This window comes from Macrotis lagotis, chromosome 4, assembly GCF_037893015.1.
Source record: "Macrotis lagotis isolate mMagLag1 chromosome 4, bilby.v1.9.chrom.fasta, whole genome shotgun sequence".
NCBI classification, from domain to species: Eukaryota; Metazoa; Chordata; class Mammalia; order Peramelemorphia; family Peramelidae; genus Macrotis; species Macrotis lagotis.
Genome location: NC_133661.1, coordinates 163,442,867 through 163,462,920, shown reverse-complemented (window position 1 = coordinate 163,462,920; position 20,054 = coordinate 163,442,867). Strand labels below are relative to the sequence as shown.

The 20,054-nt window shown below is 33.6% G+C and overlaps 1 protein-coding gene across 7 annotated transcripts in view; it reads left to right on the top strand.

Moving 5' to 3' along the window:
• RNF111 (ring finger protein 111) overlaps nt 1-20,054 on the top strand; it is an 87,238-nt gene that overhangs the window by 39,334 nt on the left and 27,850 nt on the right. For all 7 annotated transcript variants that reach the window (XM_074234554.1, XM_074234556.1, XM_074234555.1 and 4 more), the window contains 4 exons: nt 558-684; nt 4,642-4,805; nt 6,071-6,262; nt 14,528-14,847. In XM_074234554.1, the coding sequence (XP_074090655.1) occupies nt 558-684; nt 4,642-4,805; nt 6,071-6,262; nt 14,528-14,847 (803 nt within the window). The remainder of the gene's footprint in view (nt 1-557; nt 685-4,641; nt 4,806-6,070; nt 6,263-14,527; nt 14,848-20,054) is intronic.

The window sequence follows — 20,054 nt, the reverse complement described above, 5'->3', positions numbered from 1 at the left end:
GGAGCTCCCATATAATACAGGTAAAACTTAACTACAGGACTTCATGTTTCCTTTTTTCCATTTGTATCTTTGACATGTACCAAATGTTCTATTTAAATATAGAAGCTCTTGTCTTGTGCTTTGTTTGGAAATATATTGTTTGGGGCAGTTAGGTGGCACAGTGGATAGAGCTCTGGCTCTGGAGTCTGGAGGACTCCAGGAGGACCCGGGTTCAGATTTGGATCACTCTTAATACTTAAGCTGTGTGACCTTGAGCAAGTCACTTAACCCCATTGCCATTAAAAATAAAAGTTAATAGATTGCTTGTTGGAAATGCTTCATTAATTTGAAATAAAATTTGATTTTGTTTGAGAATAAGTTGTCACTCATTTTTGATTCCTTTTAGAGAACAGATTTATTTTCAGTACAGTGTCTAGTACTCAAGCTCAATTAACAAACAAAAGAAAACTTTAATTGTATGTTAAAAACTTGTAATTAACTTTTTTTTTAAAGAAAAACTTAAATTAAAAGTACTTTATCAGGAGCATCTTTTTCAAACTTTTAATTTTCTGTTCCAGGAAATATTGATGAGGATGTTGTGGTGATCGAAGCATCCTCCACTCCGCAAGTTACTGCCAATGAAGAAATTAATGTTACCTCAACTGACAGTGAAGTGGAGATTGTAACAGTTGGTGAAAGCTACCGGTAAGAGGTTGATGTTTTATGTAAATGGTCTGTTTGTAAATAGAAATAAATGTATTCAAAACTATAGAGTTCAGAATAAACACAAGAAGACAAATTGTTAGTAGTTTGGCAAAATTAAATTTTTTTATGATAACAGCATATTTATATTTAAAATAGAAATTGGAGTAGTTTTTGACTAGTGCTTTCATTCATGCCACAAATTAAATATTAATTTAAAAAATCTTAAAATCTTAGTATGTTCCATTTATTTATTTGTTCCAGGTTAATATTTTAAAGCTACTATTGATCTTTTTTTTTGCAGGGCAATGGGGTTAAGTGGCTTGCCCAAGGCCACACAGCTAGGTAATTATTAATTGTTTGAGGCCGGATTTGAACTGAGGGACTCCTGACTCCAGGGCCGGTGCTCTATTCACTGCGCCACCTAGCCACCCTACTGTTGATCTTGAAATACTATTTTGTCATTAAAAATAACAAAATGTACATTATTAAGAAGTATTGGGAGAATGTATATGAAGTACTGCAAAGAAGAAAAAACTAGGGTAAATACTAGAGAACTTAAAAGCTAATGGTGATAATTTTAGGTGGTTTTTTCCTTTTGTATTCTTCATTATGAGTGGTTTTCATTTTAAAGTTTTATTTTGGGGCAGCATAAATTTAAGTAAAAAAAGAAAACAATTAGGGCGGCTAGGTGGCGCAATGGGTAGAGCACCGGCCCTGGAGTCAGGAGTCCCTGAGTTCAAATCCGGCCTCAGACCTTAATAATTACCTAGCTGTGTGGCCTTGAGCAAGCCACTTAACCCCATTTGCTTTGCAAAAACCTAAAAAAAGAAAAAAGAAAAAAGAAAACAATCATTAATATGAATAAAGTATTAATAAGCCTGAAAATTTAAAAAACGGGGAATTCTAAAATTCAGAGATAAGAGAGCAAGTAAGGATGGCAATTGGGTGAAGATGAGTGAAGAGAAAGAACTGATGTTATCTTCTGAGTTCATTTGGAAAGGTGATAATACATGAAAAGTTCATAAAGCATCTCAAGCCAGGCATATAGGCATGGTAGAGAATGTGATACAGTAATTTAGACATTTGTTCACCAATACCTGATCAGTAGAGAGTTACTAATAAATTCCTTGTTTGATTTAATGATCACTTTTATCCTTTAAAAGTGGATGAACCCCTTAGTGAAATTACTATTTTAGATCTGATTAAAATCAGCAAGAAAGAATTTAAGTAGAAATGATGAAAAACTTGGAGGAATATGAGCACTCCATTAGAATTTGTAATGGAGAGCCATGTACCTAAGGCTTTAGCAACTTGGTGAAAGATGAATAGAATAGGTGGAGACAAGGCAGGAAAGCCAATCAGATAGCTATGGCAATGGTCCAGGAAAGAGGTAATGAGGACCTAAAGGGAGGTTGTGTTTTTTTGTTAGTGGAGAGAACAGGATGCATAGAATCAATGCTAGGCGTCTTCCTTGACTATTCACTCTATCATTAGTCATATCTAATCTTTGGTCATATCCTGTTGATTCTAATTTCATAGCATCTTTGCTGGGCATCCTGGTTGTTTCCTCTACCTTGTCTCTTCCCATTATAATCTATTGTCCATTCAATTGCCAATTTATTTTTGTAAAGTGAATTCCTGTTTTGAGTTCTAGATTTCTCCCTTCTTCCCCTCCCTTCTTCCTTTTCTATGTTTTTTTAAACTTTATTCTCCAGTGTTCCAGCATACTGATCTACCTGTAATTTCTGCATCAAGAACAGTTCATCTGTTTTCTCTTTTCTTTGATTTTTCATTGTCCCCACACCTTGAAAGCAAAGAAATATTTATTAAGCACTTTTTGCCAAGTACTGTGTTAAGCTCACGGGATACAAATAAAAGCAAAAAGAAAATTCCTTCTCCGAAAGACCTTTGTAATGGGAGAAGATATCCTAAAGGCAGGATGATATAAGTAGTATAAGGACATAGTTTTACAGTCTAGAAGTCAAGAACTAGATTGGAAGGAAAACTAGGGCCAGTCAGGACCCTTCCTCAAAATGGAGCTTCCAGGAGAAACTTGCTAATGGGAAATATATATAGGATAGCCATGTTGGGATGGACTCTGGAGTGGTTGGATGTTCCAGGGTAGAGATGTGGGAGGCCTTAGGTTTGGAGGGAAGTTACAGAATGAGACATGTTTTGGAAATCCAGGAATTTGAGAGAGTATAGGGAGGAATGAAGGCTGGGCTAGGCCCCTCTACAAAATGGAGGCCCGCCCCACTTTTTACCCATTCAGCTCAAAGCTCACCTACTCCAGGATATCTTTCCCTATTTCTTCACCTACTAATGCTTTCTTTTCCTTTTACATCTGCAGTGTAGTTGCTACCTAGCTATTTACTGTTGTCTCTTCCATTAAAATGTAAACTCCTTGGGAGCAGCTAAGTGACACAATGGATAGAGCACTGGCACTGCCTCAATAGGACCTGAATTCAAATTCAGACTCAGACACTAGCTGTGTGATCTTGGACAAGCCACTTATCCCTATTGCCTGCAAAAACCAAAAAAAAAAAATCAGTAAAATATAGAGTCCTTGAGGGCAGAGATTTTTGCCTTAGTTTCCCTAACCCTTAGTACTTTAGAAGTTGTACTTAATGAATACTTACTTTAAAAGTACTTAATAGGGCGGCTAGGTGGCTTAGTGGATAAAGCACCAGCCTTGGAGTCAGGAGTACCTGGGTTCAAATGAGGTCTCAGACACTTAATAATTACCTAGCTGTGTGGCCTTGGGCAAGCCACTTAACCCCATTTGCCTTGCAAAAACCTTAAAAAAAAAAATACTTAATAAATGTTTCTTTGATTTAATTTTTGTTTTCTCATAATATTTTTTACTAAACAATAAATAAATGTAAAGAGACATCCTTTTTATTATTAAATTCATTTATTTTCATCCATATGCACATGGAAATTTACAAAATTTCCTTCCATTCTCCCTTCCTCCCTTCTCCCCTCAGTGGCAAACAGTCAGGTTGCCATTGTACATACATATTTTGATAAATGTGTTTACAGATTGGTAATTTTCAGTATGAGAAATGAGGATTAAGGGAAAGAGATACGAGATAATTTTTATAAACTATTCATCAGATTCTGAAGGTTTGGTGTTTTTTTTTTTTTGTGTATGTATGTTTTGTTTTATTTTTCTTCCTCTGGAAGGGGATAATATAGTCCATAGACAGTTTAATACAGTGTCCCAGCTCTCTGGACTGCTGAGTGGAGCTGCTTCCATCAAGGTTGTTCATCTCACAAAGAAACATGTTATCTTAAATGTTATTTTTAGTTAAATATTTTGAATATTGGTAGTATCCAATCCTTAAAGGCCCTTGTTTAAATGCAAAGCTTCCTTATAGTTGAGACTTATGTTAGTTCTGGAACCAACAAACTAGCCAATATATTTAAGACTAATATCAACTCTTCTGACCTGTAGAGGTCATTCTAATTCCTTCATATTTTCTTTCATCTCTAAGGCAGGATCTAGATGAGTGTAATTTTGTTTTCAAGTACCCTTGTTCTCAATCACTGTGACCAGTAGTGGTAAGAATATAGTTAGTTTTACTTTATGGAATCCTGAACACACACACACACACACACACACACACACACAAATAAACTTTCGTTATTAGCTATTAAATAAATGTTTTATCAAAACCAGAGTGAGTGTTTTAAGAAACAGTTGACTCTTGTCATCCCTTAAACCAATTATTGGTATGTTTATACACCAGGTGTACTCAGTCATCTAATTTACTTTTTAGGGGATTTTGATTTTCCGTAATCATAGATGTCATCTACCAGGGGAGAGCTTGTTGGAAGACTTTGACAGGTAGAATTTATAAGGAAAAAGGGACATGTTGGTCAAACTAATTGTCTCTTTGATCTGTGCTTGAAAATCACATTAATTTCATCATCATAAAATTTTAATTTTTAAAGGTCTCGTTCATCAGTTGGACACTCCAGATCTCACTGGGGCCAAGGCTCAAATTCTCATCCTACTCGGCCTCAGGAACCACGAAACCGTAGTAGAATTTCCACAGTAATACAGCCCTTGAGGCAGAGTGCAGCAGAAGTTGTGGACCTTACTGTGGATGAAGATGGTAGGTTGAAATGGTATCAGTATAGTTATATATGAAAGGATATTTTCGAGCTAAAAATTCCCTCAATAAGATAGCAGAAATTTAGACAAATATTTGTAGCATGCAACGGGGTTGTCATCTTTGCTGTGTAAATTGTAATGATTGTGTATATGTTTGACTTATAGGCTGTATGGATCAATTATGGATCTATTTTTGAATCAATTGTGTTTTGAAAGTTTGAATTTTAGGATTGTTTCTTCCTGAAACAATGTTATAAATATAAACTTAAAATAATATAATTCCTTAAAATAAAATTCAGTTATAAATGAAATTTATAATGTTGTAAAGAATACAGTTCTATCACAAATTAAATTAAAAAATGGAATTAAATGGTTTATTTTTAATGTTGATGTTTTAACATGGAAATTTAAATCAAAGGGAATGAAAAAATGCATGGGAATTTTGAAGAGGGGAAGGACTTCAAAAAATTGCAAATGAACTTAGGATATATTTTGTTTATGAATTAATTTTTTTCTCTAGCTTTTACTTAATTTTATCAAGTAAGCAATCTAAACATTTATTGTAGGCAAAGAAGTTATATTTGGAAAGATAGGATAGTAAAAGGAGGGTAAAGGCAGATGATACTTTAGTGAGATACAGTCTTAATTCTTCTTTCCTGACTTAGGGTAATATTGTATATAAGTGTAGATAGAAATAAACTTTAGTTTTGCCTCCTCTCAGTGGTGCTGCTCTTATGCGGCAAGGAATTTTTACTGTTATAACTACAGAATTACTGTGACCACCTATATAGCCTAATATTTTATCATAAAATGGAATTTTGAGCCATTTTGACTCTAGTAATTTTATTACTATTTCATTTATTATTCATAATATGATTTTATTTTTGAATCTTTTACTTTTATTTCTTGTAACATATAAGTAGAGTTAAACATCACTACATTGATGATATCAAAAATCATGCACCATCAATAATTATTGCTACATGAAATGGAAATTCTGGAATATTTGTATTCTTTTCCTTTATACTTTTATTGGCATCATGCAGATTAATTTCTTGGTTCTGCTTACTTTACTTTCATTTGATTTTGGGAAATTTTTGTTTGCCATATGTTTATCTATGTTTATTTTGAAAGAATTTCTATTTCCTAAAATGTTATGTTTATATAACTAATCCTATTGATATAAACTTATGAAAGTTTTATATGATCTTTAAAACAATATTTTAAATTTGAAATAATAAATTATTATTTTATGCTATTTCATAGAACCCACAGTAGTACCAACCACCTCTACTAGAGTGGAATCCCAGATTGTGAGTTCTTCCAATAACAATTCAAATGCATCTACCTCAGAGCAGGCCTCTGAAACTACTTCAGCTGTCTCTAGTACCCAGCCCTCTGCAGTGTCAGAAACTTCTGCTCTTCCCAACAATAGTACTGCTGGTACTTCAACAGGAGGTAAGTGAAATGTACTATTTCTTTTTCAACTTCCTCACTTTTATTTTTTCAATAAAATTAATTCACTGATTTCATTAATCACTATATAATGTTACTTTCAAAAAAATGAAAGAGATTTTAATTATGTCAGTATGCAACTGTTAGTGAACAAACTTCTACCTTGTTGGACAGTGTTTGGAAGTTGTATTGGAAATAGACCCTTATTAGGGCTCTAATGTTAAAGACTATATTTTCAGCCAGTGACTAAGATATTTTTGTTTAGTTGACTTGTTTTTGTCTTTCTGTTCACTGTATCTGATTAGAGTTCCTGCTGTGTAATAGATGTGTAAAAATCAGTTCTGGTTGGTGACTGAAACATAATTTTCAACTGTCTTTAAGAAAATAATAATGATGACATTTAAGAGTGTACTTAGTGATTAAAGAGGATTTCTGATCCATTAACAGAAAATTAGAGTCCTCAAGATTTGGTCTGGTTCTATAATGTTGAAAGATTGTATATTTCACACTGGGATTTATATAGTGTAAATGATTGTGATTTGGAAGTCTGCTGGATTCTTTGATTTAGATTTTCCTTCCAGTGGTGCAGATAAACAGCCTTCTGTGCTACTGTACTGTTTTTGTCTATGGCTTTAAATAAAATTTGCATGGCAGATTCTCCAAATATGACTGAAGGAAGAAATATTGATTTTTAATTTTTATGACATCATGAGAATTATTTCTCACTTAACACTCAGTGTCACTGCTTGATTTTGTCAAACATATGTCTTCATTTTTTTACTTTTTAAAAATTTATTTGGTATTCTGTTTTTCCCCAGTTACACGTAAAAACAATTTTTTAACATTTCTTTTTAAAACTTTTGATTCCAAATTCTCTCTTTTCCTCTCACATTGAGGAGGCAAGCAATTTGATATGTTAGTCAAGCAAAACATTTCCACATTAATTGTGTTATGAAAGAAGACATAGAGCATAAATAGAGCTCAAGAAAAATAAAGTATACTTCATTCTGTATTCCTGACACCATCAGTTCTTTGTCTGGGAATAGATAACATTATTCATCATGGAACCTTCAGAGTATCTTGGATCATTGTATTGCTGTGAATAGCCAAGTCATTCACAACTGATCATCTCAAAATATTTCTGTTGCTTTTTGCATACATTTCACTATACCTATCATTTTCATTCCTTTAGACTTCTAAAACTTTGAAAAAATTTATAATTTTTCCACTTACATGCAAAGGAAGTTTTTTACAGCCATCCTTTTGCAAATTTTTGGGTTCCACATTTTTTACCACTTTCCCATTCCCCTCCCTTCCTGTATTTAGTCATGCTGTGAAATAAGAGTTAGAACTAAGAGGGGAAAATCAACTCATACTTTTCTAAGTTCATGCTATGATACTTACATATTTCCATCAATAAGTAACTATAATACTTAAATATTTCCCTCAACAAATACCTTTATAAAATGTTTTTAAAATGTATTAATAACTGTAATGAGCCTATTTTTAAATGTTTTCCTTTCCTGATTTGGATTATTTTGCTTCAGAGATTATTTCTTTTCAGAGATGTTTTTGTTCTTATTTAAAGTAGTAATCTTTTCTTTTTAAAGTTTAAAAATGTATGTCTTTTTAGTTATTAACTTTGAATTCTAATGGTACTAACCTTGTTTCTTGTCTTTTCCCTTATATAATTGAAATAAATTTCTTTTGTTAATTTATTTTTATTTTTGAATTCTATCAGTGTAGTGGACTTCTGTTGAGGGAACTGCCATTGCAGCTCAGCAGGTACCTGTTCTGTACCTTTTGGTCCTAATTTTACTTGGCATTAAGTGATTACTTTTGACAGTAAAGAGGTGTCCAGATATAGACATATGCATACATTTTCAGTATGTACATTATGCAGACTAATGCTAGGGTTCTTTGGGTTGAATGAAATGAGTAGTATTGATATAGCAGTAGAAAAATAAAAATTTTGAATAGAACTAATGTAAAATTTTAGGGCATTTTTTCCTAATTGTTCATACGTAGAAAGTCTCTAGTCATTTAAAAAAATGTTTTCATGAACAGAACTTTTTTGTTTTCTACAAATTATGTGGTTGAATATTATTCCTAAAGAAAGGGGTATATCTGTGTGTGTGTGTGTGTGTGTGTGTGTGAGAGAGAGAGAGAGAGAGAGAGAGACACCATGTTCTGCATCTTTTTTATTTTTAAATCATTCAGTATATATTACCAAAGTAATAGTAAAATTATAATTTTTTTTTAAGATTCTATTTAAGGCATAGGGGTTAAGTGACTTGCCCAAGGTCATCAGTTAAGCAATTAAGTGTCTGAGGTTGGATTTTAACTGAGGTCCTTCTGACTCCAGAGCTGGTGCTCTATTTACTGTACCACTTAACTGCCCCTATAATTGTGTTTGACTAGCTTTAACCCTACTTGGGAGAAAGAGTCTAATAACTCTCAGGAATTGTAACTATTAGATCAAATGTACTTAGCTAGAAGTGATGGATACTCAGAATTTTCTATGACTTAGATTAGAATGATTTAAAAACTCTTCCTTAAAAAGGGAGGAAACAGAAAAGAGACAGGAGGAGGTAGGGGATTGAATGGGGTAAATCTCATTACATTAAGAGGTACAAAATACCTATGGTAGTAGAGGGGAAGAAGGGAGGAGATGAGAAACACCTGAATCTTCTTCTCATCAGACTCGACTTAAAGTTTACTTACACACATATTCAGTTAACTTAAAAAACATCTAATCTTTCAAGTGTTAAAAGGGGAAAAAGGGGAGGGGGAACAGAGAAAGGGAGAGGGAGAAAAAGGAACTATAATTGTGTTTGAATAATATTTTGAGATGGGCATGGGATAAATGTGGGAAAGAGCATAATTTTTGGATAGCTATTTGTGAAGCATTAAAATGTCAGTTGTATACAAATTATTCAGGAGAAAAAATAATTATATTACTTGGTATAAGAAAGCCTAGTGAAGGTAGGTGATTTGATGAGTGGCAGACTTGGTATCAGGAAGTTTCATTTTCCTGAGTTCAGAAGTACTGGCCTTATTCACTTACTAGTTGTGTGATCCTGGGCAGGTCATTTAAAATCCTGTTTGCCTCAGTTTGCTAATCTATATAATGAGCTAGAGAAGGAAAAAGCATACTGTTCCACTGTTTTTGCCAAGAAAACCTTAAATGGGCTTAGAAAATGACTGAATAATAGTATTAAAGTAGGTTTTACTGAAATAGTATTTCATGAGATTTTAAATTATTTGGTTTCCCTGATGTGTAGACAGATTTTTGATCATGAAGTAATATATTGTTTTCTCCTCTTGGGAAATTGTGTAAATTTTTTCTTTTCATATCAAAATACTTATTAGAATTGATCATTCTCTCAAGGAGATACAACTTCTAAAACCAATGGAAGATTTAAAGAAAATTCCCCAAACATTTTTATTTGGATTTTTAAAAATATAATCTGATAAATATTGCCACATCTTGAAAGACTTAGATTTCTTATGATGGTGGTTTTTGTGTAGCCTTGAATGAAAAGGTGAATCCTGTCAGTAAAAATGACCAATTTTCTTTTTTTTCTTTTTTGGAAAGGCAGTGGGGTTAAGTGACTTGCCCAAGGTCACACAGCTAGGTAATTATCAAGTGTCTGAGCTGAGATAGGAACTCAGTTTCTCCTGATTCCAGGGCTGGTGCTCTATCCATTCTGCCACCTAGATGCCCCGCAGATGACCAATTTTCAATGTTTATTATTCTTGTCTTTATTTTGCCTTGCTTATGACAAGCATTTTCCCCTCATTTCTGTAGTTAATGGAATTTTTTTTTAAATTCTAGAATATGTTTTTCTCAGAATGTAAGTAACTCATCTAGACATCCTTTAGTTTACCTTATTAAGCCCCAGTACTACAATTTTCCCTTTTTTTCAATGCTTTTGTATGGTCAGGATATAACCTGAGGAGGTTTTGCTCTTCTCTCACATGAAAACATATTTTTGTTATTTTTTAATATGGGGTATTTTTGTAAAATGGCCCTTGAGCGTCCTAGCTGATGATTCACATCCTTTTTCCTTTTGCTGCTTTTTTTTGAACTCTTAAATTTTCTGTAAGATGATAAGGTGCTTCTTAAATTTCTATCTAGACCAGGGATTTTAAACTTGGATTACATGAGATTCTTGGATAAATAGATGGAAAAACTTATGGGGAAAAAAATTTAACCAACATCCAATTGAAAGTTTAGCATTTTCTTCAGTTTTAAATTTTTAGAAGCCATTATTCTGAGAAGGGGGGTCTGTAGGCTTTGTCAGGTTGTCAAAGGGGTCAAGGATTTAGATTAGATTTTATTTTGTTTTTTTGCAAGGCAGTAGGGTTAAATGACTTGCCTAAGGTCCTTCCTTAGCTAGGGAAGGGTCAAGGATATAAAGAAGAATTTGTTGATTCATTTCTTTGTGATTCCATTTTGGAGTTTTCTTGGCAAAAATTGATACTGTTTTGTCATATCCTTCTATAGCTTAATTTACAGATAATAAGGAGCTGAGGCCAGATTTAAACTCAGCAAGATGATGAGTCATCCTAACTTCAAGCTTTGCCACCAAGGTGCCCTCAAAAATGTATAGGCATTCCTAAGCTTGCTTATTCTTTCTATCTTTCCAGTACCCTCCAGTTTTCCTATTCTTTTGCTTTTTGTTTTGATTGTTTTTTTTAAAATCTCCCTTTCACTTATAACTTTTTTTAAATTATGCTATGTAAGAGAGGGAAAGCGTCAGAATGCCTTTCTTTGATCCAAATTGCTTTCAGAAGAGCTTTTTTTTTTTAAAGAATGCAACAAGATGCTGCTTGACCAGTTTTAACATGTATTCACATGTTCTGAATTTCCCAAAGAAGAAAGTGGTTACACCTTGTAGACATTTGGTGATTATTCTAATCGGTATTAGACATTTGTCTATAAAATTAGATCCAAATGCACATTTATAATAATTCTTAGGGAATGGCAAAATAGAATTAAATAGAAAAAAGATATGTTAAAAATTTATAGTTTGAAAAATTGACTTTATTTCCTTTTGAGATAGTGAATTCTACCTTAACAAACATTTTTTCCATCTAGTTATTCCTGGGACAACCAGCTGGGGAAAAACTGTGTCTTCTGCTTAACTTCTTTTTTTTTTTTTTTTTTGCCCTCCAGCTTCTTTTGAGTGTATTGAGTATGAATTGTTAAGAAGAGATAGCTGAGTATTTAAATAATTATACTAGTAATTTATGGAAATTTACCCTTTAAACAAATTTATTTTTTCCTCTATAGAATAAGCTCTGAATTGAATAATACTTTAATTTGATATCCTTAATTTTGGTGTTTTTATTTTAATATGGAGAAAAAAATCATGATTCTGTACAAATTACTCTTATCAAGCCACATCTTGAGGTCCACTGAGCAAAAGCATTTCAAGAGAGGCCAGGAGATGGAGTCAAGATAGACATATCTTGGGTGTCAACAGATTGTTATATCAGTTATATGTTCAAGGCCTTTAAGTTTTCTGGTATCTTGTTGGGCAGTAGATAATTTTCCTAATATATTTATTCTCAAAACTTGGAGTTTCAAATCCCCCCCCCCCCCATGAGAACACAACAATATGATATCCATTATAAATGTGAACTTAGGCAAAACAGTTTTATAATAGACAGTTTGGGTGTTGCTGGGGCCTCCAACCCTCCCAAAGCAAGAAAAATAAAGTGGAATGAAATTTTGCTTCAGTTTGCATTTGAGTTCATTAGTTCTCCCTCTGGAGGTGGGTAGCCTTTTCATCATGAGTCTTTTGGAATTGTTGTAGATCATTCTTTTGATAAGAGCAGCCAAGGCTTTCATAGTTGATATTTGTTATAATATTTTTGCCACTGTGTCTTATGTTCCTGGTTTTGCTCATTTCATTTTTTGTCAGTTAGGCTTCCCAGGTTTTTTTGAACCTATTCCCTGCATCATTTCTTTTTTTTTTCTTTAATTGTTTTTTAATTAATTGATCTTTCCAACTGCATGCAAAAATAGTTTTCAACATTCATTTTTTGAAAATTTTAAACATATTTCTATATTAATCATGTTGTGAAAGTAAATCAGAACAAAGAAAATAAATACCATAAGAGGGGAAAAATAATACAATGAAAGTTTTTAGAAATTAAAAATAGTCTTTATTTAGCCTCCATGGTTCCTTCTCTGGATGTGGATGGTATTTTGCATCACAAGTCCTTTAGAATTGTCTTTGATCATTGAACTGCTGAGAAGAGCAAGTTCATCATAGTTGATGATTATACAGTGTTACTGTTAATATGTACTATGTTCTGTTGGTTTTACTCACTTCACTCAGTATCAGTTCTTGCAAGTCTTTCCAGGCTTCTCTGAAGTGCAGCTGCCCATGATTTTTTTTTTTTTTTTTTAGATTTTGAAAGGCAATGAGGTTAAGTGGCTTGCCCAAGGCCACATGGCTAGTTAATTATTAAGTGTCTGAGGTCGGATTTGAACCCAGGTACTCCTGACTCCAAGGCCGGTGCTCTATCCACTGTGCCACCTAGCTGCCCCTGCCCATGATTTCTTAAAGAACCATAGTATTCATTCAACCATTCCCCCAATTGATGGGCATCCCATTAATTTCCAATTTTTTGCTACTACTAAATGAGCTGCTATAAATTTTTTTGTACATGTTGTTTTGTTCCCCCTTTATTATGCTCTCTTCGGGATACAGACCTAGTAGTGATATTGCTGGATATGCTCTTTGAGCATAATTCCAATTACTCTCCAGAAAGTTCATATTAGTTCATAATTCCACCAGCAACTCATTTGTGTCTCAGTTTTCCCTCATCCCCTTCAATATTGATCATTTTCCTTTTTTTTGTCATATTGAACAATCTGAGTACCTCAGAGTTGTTTTAATGTGCATTTCTCTATCAATGATGATTTAGAGTACTTTTTCATATGACTATAGATAGCCTTAATTTCATCTGAAACTTAGATTTTCATATCCTTTGAGCATTTATCAATTGGGGAACCCCTTATCATTTCTTTTAGCATAATAGTATTTCATCACAAACACAAGAATTTGTTTAGCCATTTTCCTGCTAATGAGCAGCTAATTTTCATTTGACATATACTTCTAAGATAGGGTATGTTAAAGTTGAATTTTGAAAATCAGGTAAGCTGGGAAGTAACAAGAAATAAATTTTCAATAGACAGATCGTATTCTTTGGTCTAGAGAATTTACACAGAGTGTAAAGGTCCAAGGCAATGTTTAGAGTTTATAGAAGAATGGATTGGCAAGATCAAAAAAATCTGTCTTATTTAAGACTGGAGAAAAAAAAGGGATTTTGACCAAGAAATGCTGACTTTATAATGAGTTGAAAATTTATAGGAAGGTTCAAGCAGATAAACACCAAGGAACAATAGTGGCAAGACAGAGACTGTTACATTGGAATAGAAATTCTTCCTTTGATGATTTATATTCCTTACCTACTTTGTTATATACTAAGGCTAGGCAAAGTGAGTATTTTTCATAGCATTAGAAGCATAGAACTAGATCTTTGGTGAGTCTCCTTAAATTAGTGGTTGACCCACTAGATCTTATGAGTTATCTTTTGCATCATGGAGAGTGATTGTACCATGAGGGATATCCTCTAGTGAAGATATGCATTAAATCTTTTCTATATAAGACTGACTTTTTGACTTTCATCTTTGACCTGATTTTCATCCCTTAATTTTTGCCTCCTTTGACCAAAATTTTCCAGTGAGCATAAGTTTTGATACACAAACAAAATATTTAACCTATTAATGTTATATTTCTCTCTCATGATTTGTATATGGCTTAAAAAAGATTAAAAACAGGAGTCCTCAATTTTGGATCTGATGCATTCCTAAAAGTTGGTGAGAATATCTTTGTCCCAGTAACTTTTGGTGATTGGATTATATCTCTTAATATTTGACTTTGAGGCTGAATAAATCTTAGTGACCACTGGGAGTCCCTGTACTACCTCAGGACACCTAGTTATAGTATAATCCTAGTATAGAGCTTATATCTTTTATCTAACAACTAGCCTAGCTAAGTTTGGTGAGGTTTATCCTGAGACTGGCTGCTGAGGTTGAAATGTTCATCTAATAAAAGCATTATCTTCATAATATCTGTTTACTGATGGCAGTCAGTAGATTTCAATAAACATTTTTTGGTCAGCTTATCCAATTATTTAACATTTACCTTATGTGTTTTATTTTTGTTTGTTTTGTTTTGTTTCAAGATGATATTAGGAGAACCACATCTAGTGCTGTAATGGAGACTGGTCCTCCTGCAATGCCAAGGTTACCTTCCTGTTGCCCTCAGCACTCTCCATGTGGAGGATCATCACAAAATCTTCATGGAATAGGGCATCCCCACACAAGTTGTTTTCAGCAACATGGGCACCACTTTCAGCATCATCACCACCACCACCATACTCCTCACCCCACTGTTCCAATTTCCCCTTCATTCAGTGAGCCTAGTTGTCCGGTGGAAAGACCTCCACAAGTGCAGGCACCATGTGGAGCAAGTAGTAGTTCTGCTACCAATTACCATGAACAGGTATGTAGAATTTATTAAAAGTTACTTAATTTTTCTTGAGAAGTATATAAGCTTTCCAAATTGATTGCTCTCATGTTTTCAGATATTATATAGTTAACAAATTAAATTCTTATACCATAATAGGTTGCAGTGTGAACTTTTTGATTACTAATTTAATTCAAAAAAAAGATTTATTCCTTTCTTTAATTTATAAAGTATTATGCTAAATGTTAGGGTTTAAAGATAAAAATGAAAAATGGTCCTGAACATTGTGATCCTTTACACTGGAATATAATTTAGAGATTCTATCATATTTTTAGATTTTTTTTTAAAAAAGCATCATATGGCCATGGTTGAATTTGAACCCAGATAATTTAACTCTTTTTTAAAGAACCATTAACATTTATTATTTGTTCTTTTTTTTTGGCATTCTTTTTTTTAGGATTTTTTTTTTTTTTTTTGCAAGGCAAAGGGGTTAAGTGGCTTGCACAAGACCATACAGCTAGGTAATTATTAAGTGTCTGAGGCCGGATTTGAACTCAGGTACTTCTGACTGCAGGGCCGGTGCTCTATCCAATGTGTCACCTAGCCGCCCCTAGGCATTGTTTTTAAATTTTGTTTCAGATTCCTTCCTGCTGCCCTACCCCTCTCTCATCAAGCAAAATATCAATTAATTATACATTTAAAATTATTAAAAAAACATATTTCTTCTAGCTTAACTCTTAAATCAGTATTTTTTCCTGTGTACCTAGATTGCCTCCTAGAAACCACCATAGTTTTTTACTATGGTAGCAAAGGCGACCAACATGATCACAGACTTTTTCTTCATTCTATATTAAACTGGATGAAACCAAACACACTCTCTCACACTCTCTCTTCATATTATTGAATTGTATCTGTTGATATTTATAGTGTAGTATAGTTTTAAAAAGACATTTAAAATGAAAAACAAACAAACCCAAAGCCACTTATCTGGGGGTAGAACTGGAAGGGGCAGGAAAACAGAGATGTCTGTCAACAATTTACTAAATTCCTGCACTGTGTTAAAGTATAGGAGATGCAATAAGAAAGAAAATCTCTTCCTTAGAGAACAGCACACAAAAGGAAGCCGAAAACAGGAGGGGAGTATGGAAGTGGGGACGAAAATTGGAGTTTGGAGTTGGGGCAGAAGGTGATAAAAGTCCAGTCCAGGAGATGCACTAGTAGGAAGTGAAGAGAGAGGTTGGTGCCCTCTTTAAAAATGGAAACTTTAGGGGCAGCTAGGTGGCACAGTAGATAAAGCACTGGCCCTGGAGTCAGGAGTACCTGGGTTCAAATCTGGTCTCAGACACTTAATAGTTACCTAGCTGTGTGGCTTTGGGCAAGCCACTTAACCCCATTGCCTAGCAAAAAAACAACCTAAAAAAAATGGAAACTTTAAGCAGAATTGTTTCTCCAACTGTTAGAAGGGTGGAATGTTGAGCCGCCTGATGAGGTGTGAGTACCAAAGACAGTTTAGTCTCAAAGGATCCTGAGTTTCCTTATAAGGTTTTTCTGGGTGCAAGGTATAATACAGTCTTGGGAGTGCAGCTGGTGAGAAAGGAAGGCATGGAATATCCTTGATGTAGGGATCTCTTGTTGAGGAACATACCTTGCCATAACAGATGATCTGCTTTGTACTTACTTAGTGCCTTAGTTACCTGAAGCACCCTGAGAGGTTCACAGTTACATATTTACACAGCCTCATTTTTGTTATTATCTCTTTTGTCCAGTTACTTTCACTAATTTAAGAATTATTTATTAAACTTATTTTTAAATTTATTTTTACTATTTATTAAATTTATTAAATTATTTATTAAACATACACTTAAGTGCAAAGTGCGGTATTGGGCACTTGAGCTCCAGAGACAAAAATCAAAAACAGTCTTTGACCTTTGACCTCCTTCCTGCCATTTCTCTTCATAGGCAGCATGTGGGATAGAGGAAGCAATATTGTAGTAAAACAATAAAAGTTAATACAAGTATGGAATCTGTAGAAAGAAGGGTCTCATTAGGTTAAGTTGTTAGAATCTAGATGAATTATGATTAACTGACATTTACCCAGACTCTGTAAAAGCTATCCTACTTAGCAAGAAAGCACAATGGGAGACTTTTTTCAGGATCTGCTCTTAACACCTGTGGAGACTGTTTAAAGATTTACTTGCCTTTTATTAGAAATCAAGGGTTTGAAGGAGGATGACCATGTATTATGGTGTGAAAAGTACCTATGAAAAGACAGGTTTATCTTTTTAAGTTTGAGTGTCCAGGATTTGGAATTCAGGATTGTTAAATGCAAGACAGAGGTGTTTAAAAATTAAAGAATTGTTCTTTTTGTTGATTCTGTTTTTTAAACATTACTATCATTTCCCAATTAACAGTTCTATCCCCCTTGCCCATGGAATCCTTCTTCTTAACAAAGATATACAGATAAAATAAATTAAAACAGTTACGTTATAAAACATAAGCCACATTTCTGACTGATTGAAAAGTGGGAAAGCATTCTTTACCAATAGATGTTAAAATCATAAGTCAGCAGATTTATTATAGTTCTGGTATTTTAGATCTTATGTTGATGTTTTCCTTTATAGTTTCATGATCATAATATACATTTTTGCCTTGGTTCCTTTGAAATACTTTGATTTCTGGATCAATTCACAGAAGTCCTTTGTCATCTTAAATTCTTCATATTTATTTCTTAGTGTGAATTCCATCATACATAAATACTTTATTTTATTCAATCATTCTTCAATCCCATCTACTCTATTTATAGTTTTATAAATCTTTGCATTTATGAGATTTCTTCTTGTTGATAGTTTTTTGATGCCAGCTAAATGAAATGATCAGACTTTTACACAGTATTTTCGAATTTTATTGATGCCTTTTTTTACACCATTCATTTCTCCATTAATCCTTCCATGCCAGTAATCATTACCACCATATAGTCTTTATGGAAAAAACTCATTAAACAAACTGGTTAGACATAACTACTATTTATGAATGTATCTACCATATTGCATGACCATGATTTATTGCATCATACATTTTTATATTTGGAAGGGACCTTAGAAGCCATTGAATCCTATTTTCTCATGTTATAGTTAGGAAGCTGAGGGTCATGAAGCTAAGAAATATCTAAGGTGAATTTCAGACCTTGTCTTTCTTACTGCCCAGCATTTTCTCTACTATACCCAGATGCTTCATTGAAGAGAGGAGTATGATGTTTTTCATCTTCTTTCTTCCAGGACCTGGACTCATTTAGTTGTACAGCTTGCTTGTTTTCCTTTACATTTTTATAGTCACTCTGTATATATTCCTTCTCCATCTTTTTTCACTCTTCATCAAGTCATACAAATATTTGAAACCATAAAGCTATGTTTCTGTAAATACCTCATATGTATTTTGCTATCTAGATTAATCATAGATAAAATTTGTTTTATTCTGTTTTGAAATGCAAATGAAATTTTTATATCAGTCTTTGACAGCAATATTTTTTATCAGAAAATTTTTATTTATTTTGAGTTTTACATTTTTTCCCCTAATCTTGCTCTCCCCCCTCCCCCAAGGTAGTCTGTTAGTCTTTACATGGTTTCCATGGTATACACTGATCTACGTTGAATGTGATGAGAGAGAAATCATATCCTTTTTTGTTTTGTTTTGTTTTGCAAGGCAGTGGAGTTAAGTGGCTTGCCCAAGGCCACCCAGGTAATTATTAAGTGTCTAAGGCTAGATTTGAACTCAGGTACTCCTGACTCCAGGACCAATGCTCTATGCACTACGCCACCTAGCTGTTCCAAACCATATCCTTAAGGAAAAAAAAATAAAGTATAAGAGATAACAAAATTATATATTAAGATATCATTTTTTAAAAATTAAAGGTAATAGTCTTTGGTCATTGTTCAAACTCCACAATTCTTTCTCTGGATACAGATGGTATCCTCTTTCGCAGGTAGCCCAAAATTTCCTGATTGTTGTACTGATGGAATGGGCAAGTCCATCAAGGTTGATCATCACCCCCCATTTGCTGTTTATACAGTGTTTTTCTGGTTCTGTTCTTCTTGCTCAGCATCAGTTCATGCAAATCCCTCCAGGCTTCCCTGAATTCCCATCCTTCCTGTTTTGTAATAGAACAGTAGTGTTCCATGACATACATATACCACAGATTGTTAAGCCATTCCTCATTGAAGGACATTTACTTAAATTCTAATTCTTTGCCACCACAAACAGGGCTTCTATGAATATTTTTGTACAAGTGATGTTGTTTTAACCCTTTTTCATCATCTCTTCAGGGTATAGACCAAGTAGTGGTATTGCTGGATCAAAGGGTATGCACAGTTTTGTTGTCTTTTGGGCATAATTCCATGTTGCTCTCCAGACAGGTTGGATGAGTTCACAGCTCCACCAACAATGTATCAGTATTCCAGATTTCCCACATCCCTTCCAACATTGATCATTGTCCTTTCTGGTCATATTGGCCAGTCTGAGAAGTGTGAGGTGTTACCTCAGAGAAGGTTTAATTTGTGTTTTTCTAATAAGTTATGATTTAGAGCAATTTTTCATGTGACTATGGATCACTTTAATTTCCTCATCTGTAATTTACCTTTGCATATCCCTTGACAAATTGTCAATTGGGGAATGGCTTGTTTTTTTGATAATTTGACTCAGTGCTCTGTATATTTTAGAAATGAGTCCTTTGTTTGACAACAATATTGAGAGTGTATGTTGAATTTCATGAGTTACCATGTGTTCAGAAGCAACAAGGAATATAATTTCATGGAACATATGATAATCTCATTGCTGTTCTTATAGTATAATTTTTTCAAATGCACCATGTAAATAATTGTAGCTTCTACTCCTGTGTACATACACCATACCCTTTTGGGTAATTATTTAGATGATATGTGTGTGTGTGTGTGTGTGTGTGTGTGTGTGTGAGAGAGAGAGAGAGAGAGAGACAGATTGAATACTATAAAAGATGATAATTTCTGCAGAGACAAAACACTTGAAATTATAGTTAAATTTCAAAATGAAATCCATCCTGGCACAGCTCTCACTCTCTTAGCCATGAATTACACATTGATGTTTTAATTCTTTAAGATTATCTAGCTGCCTGGGCAACAAAATTTTTCACCTTTGTTTTAGAACTCATCTTTTCTTCGTATTGTATCTTTCAATTCTGAGTTCAGAGAAATACAAATTAAAGAAATTTTGAA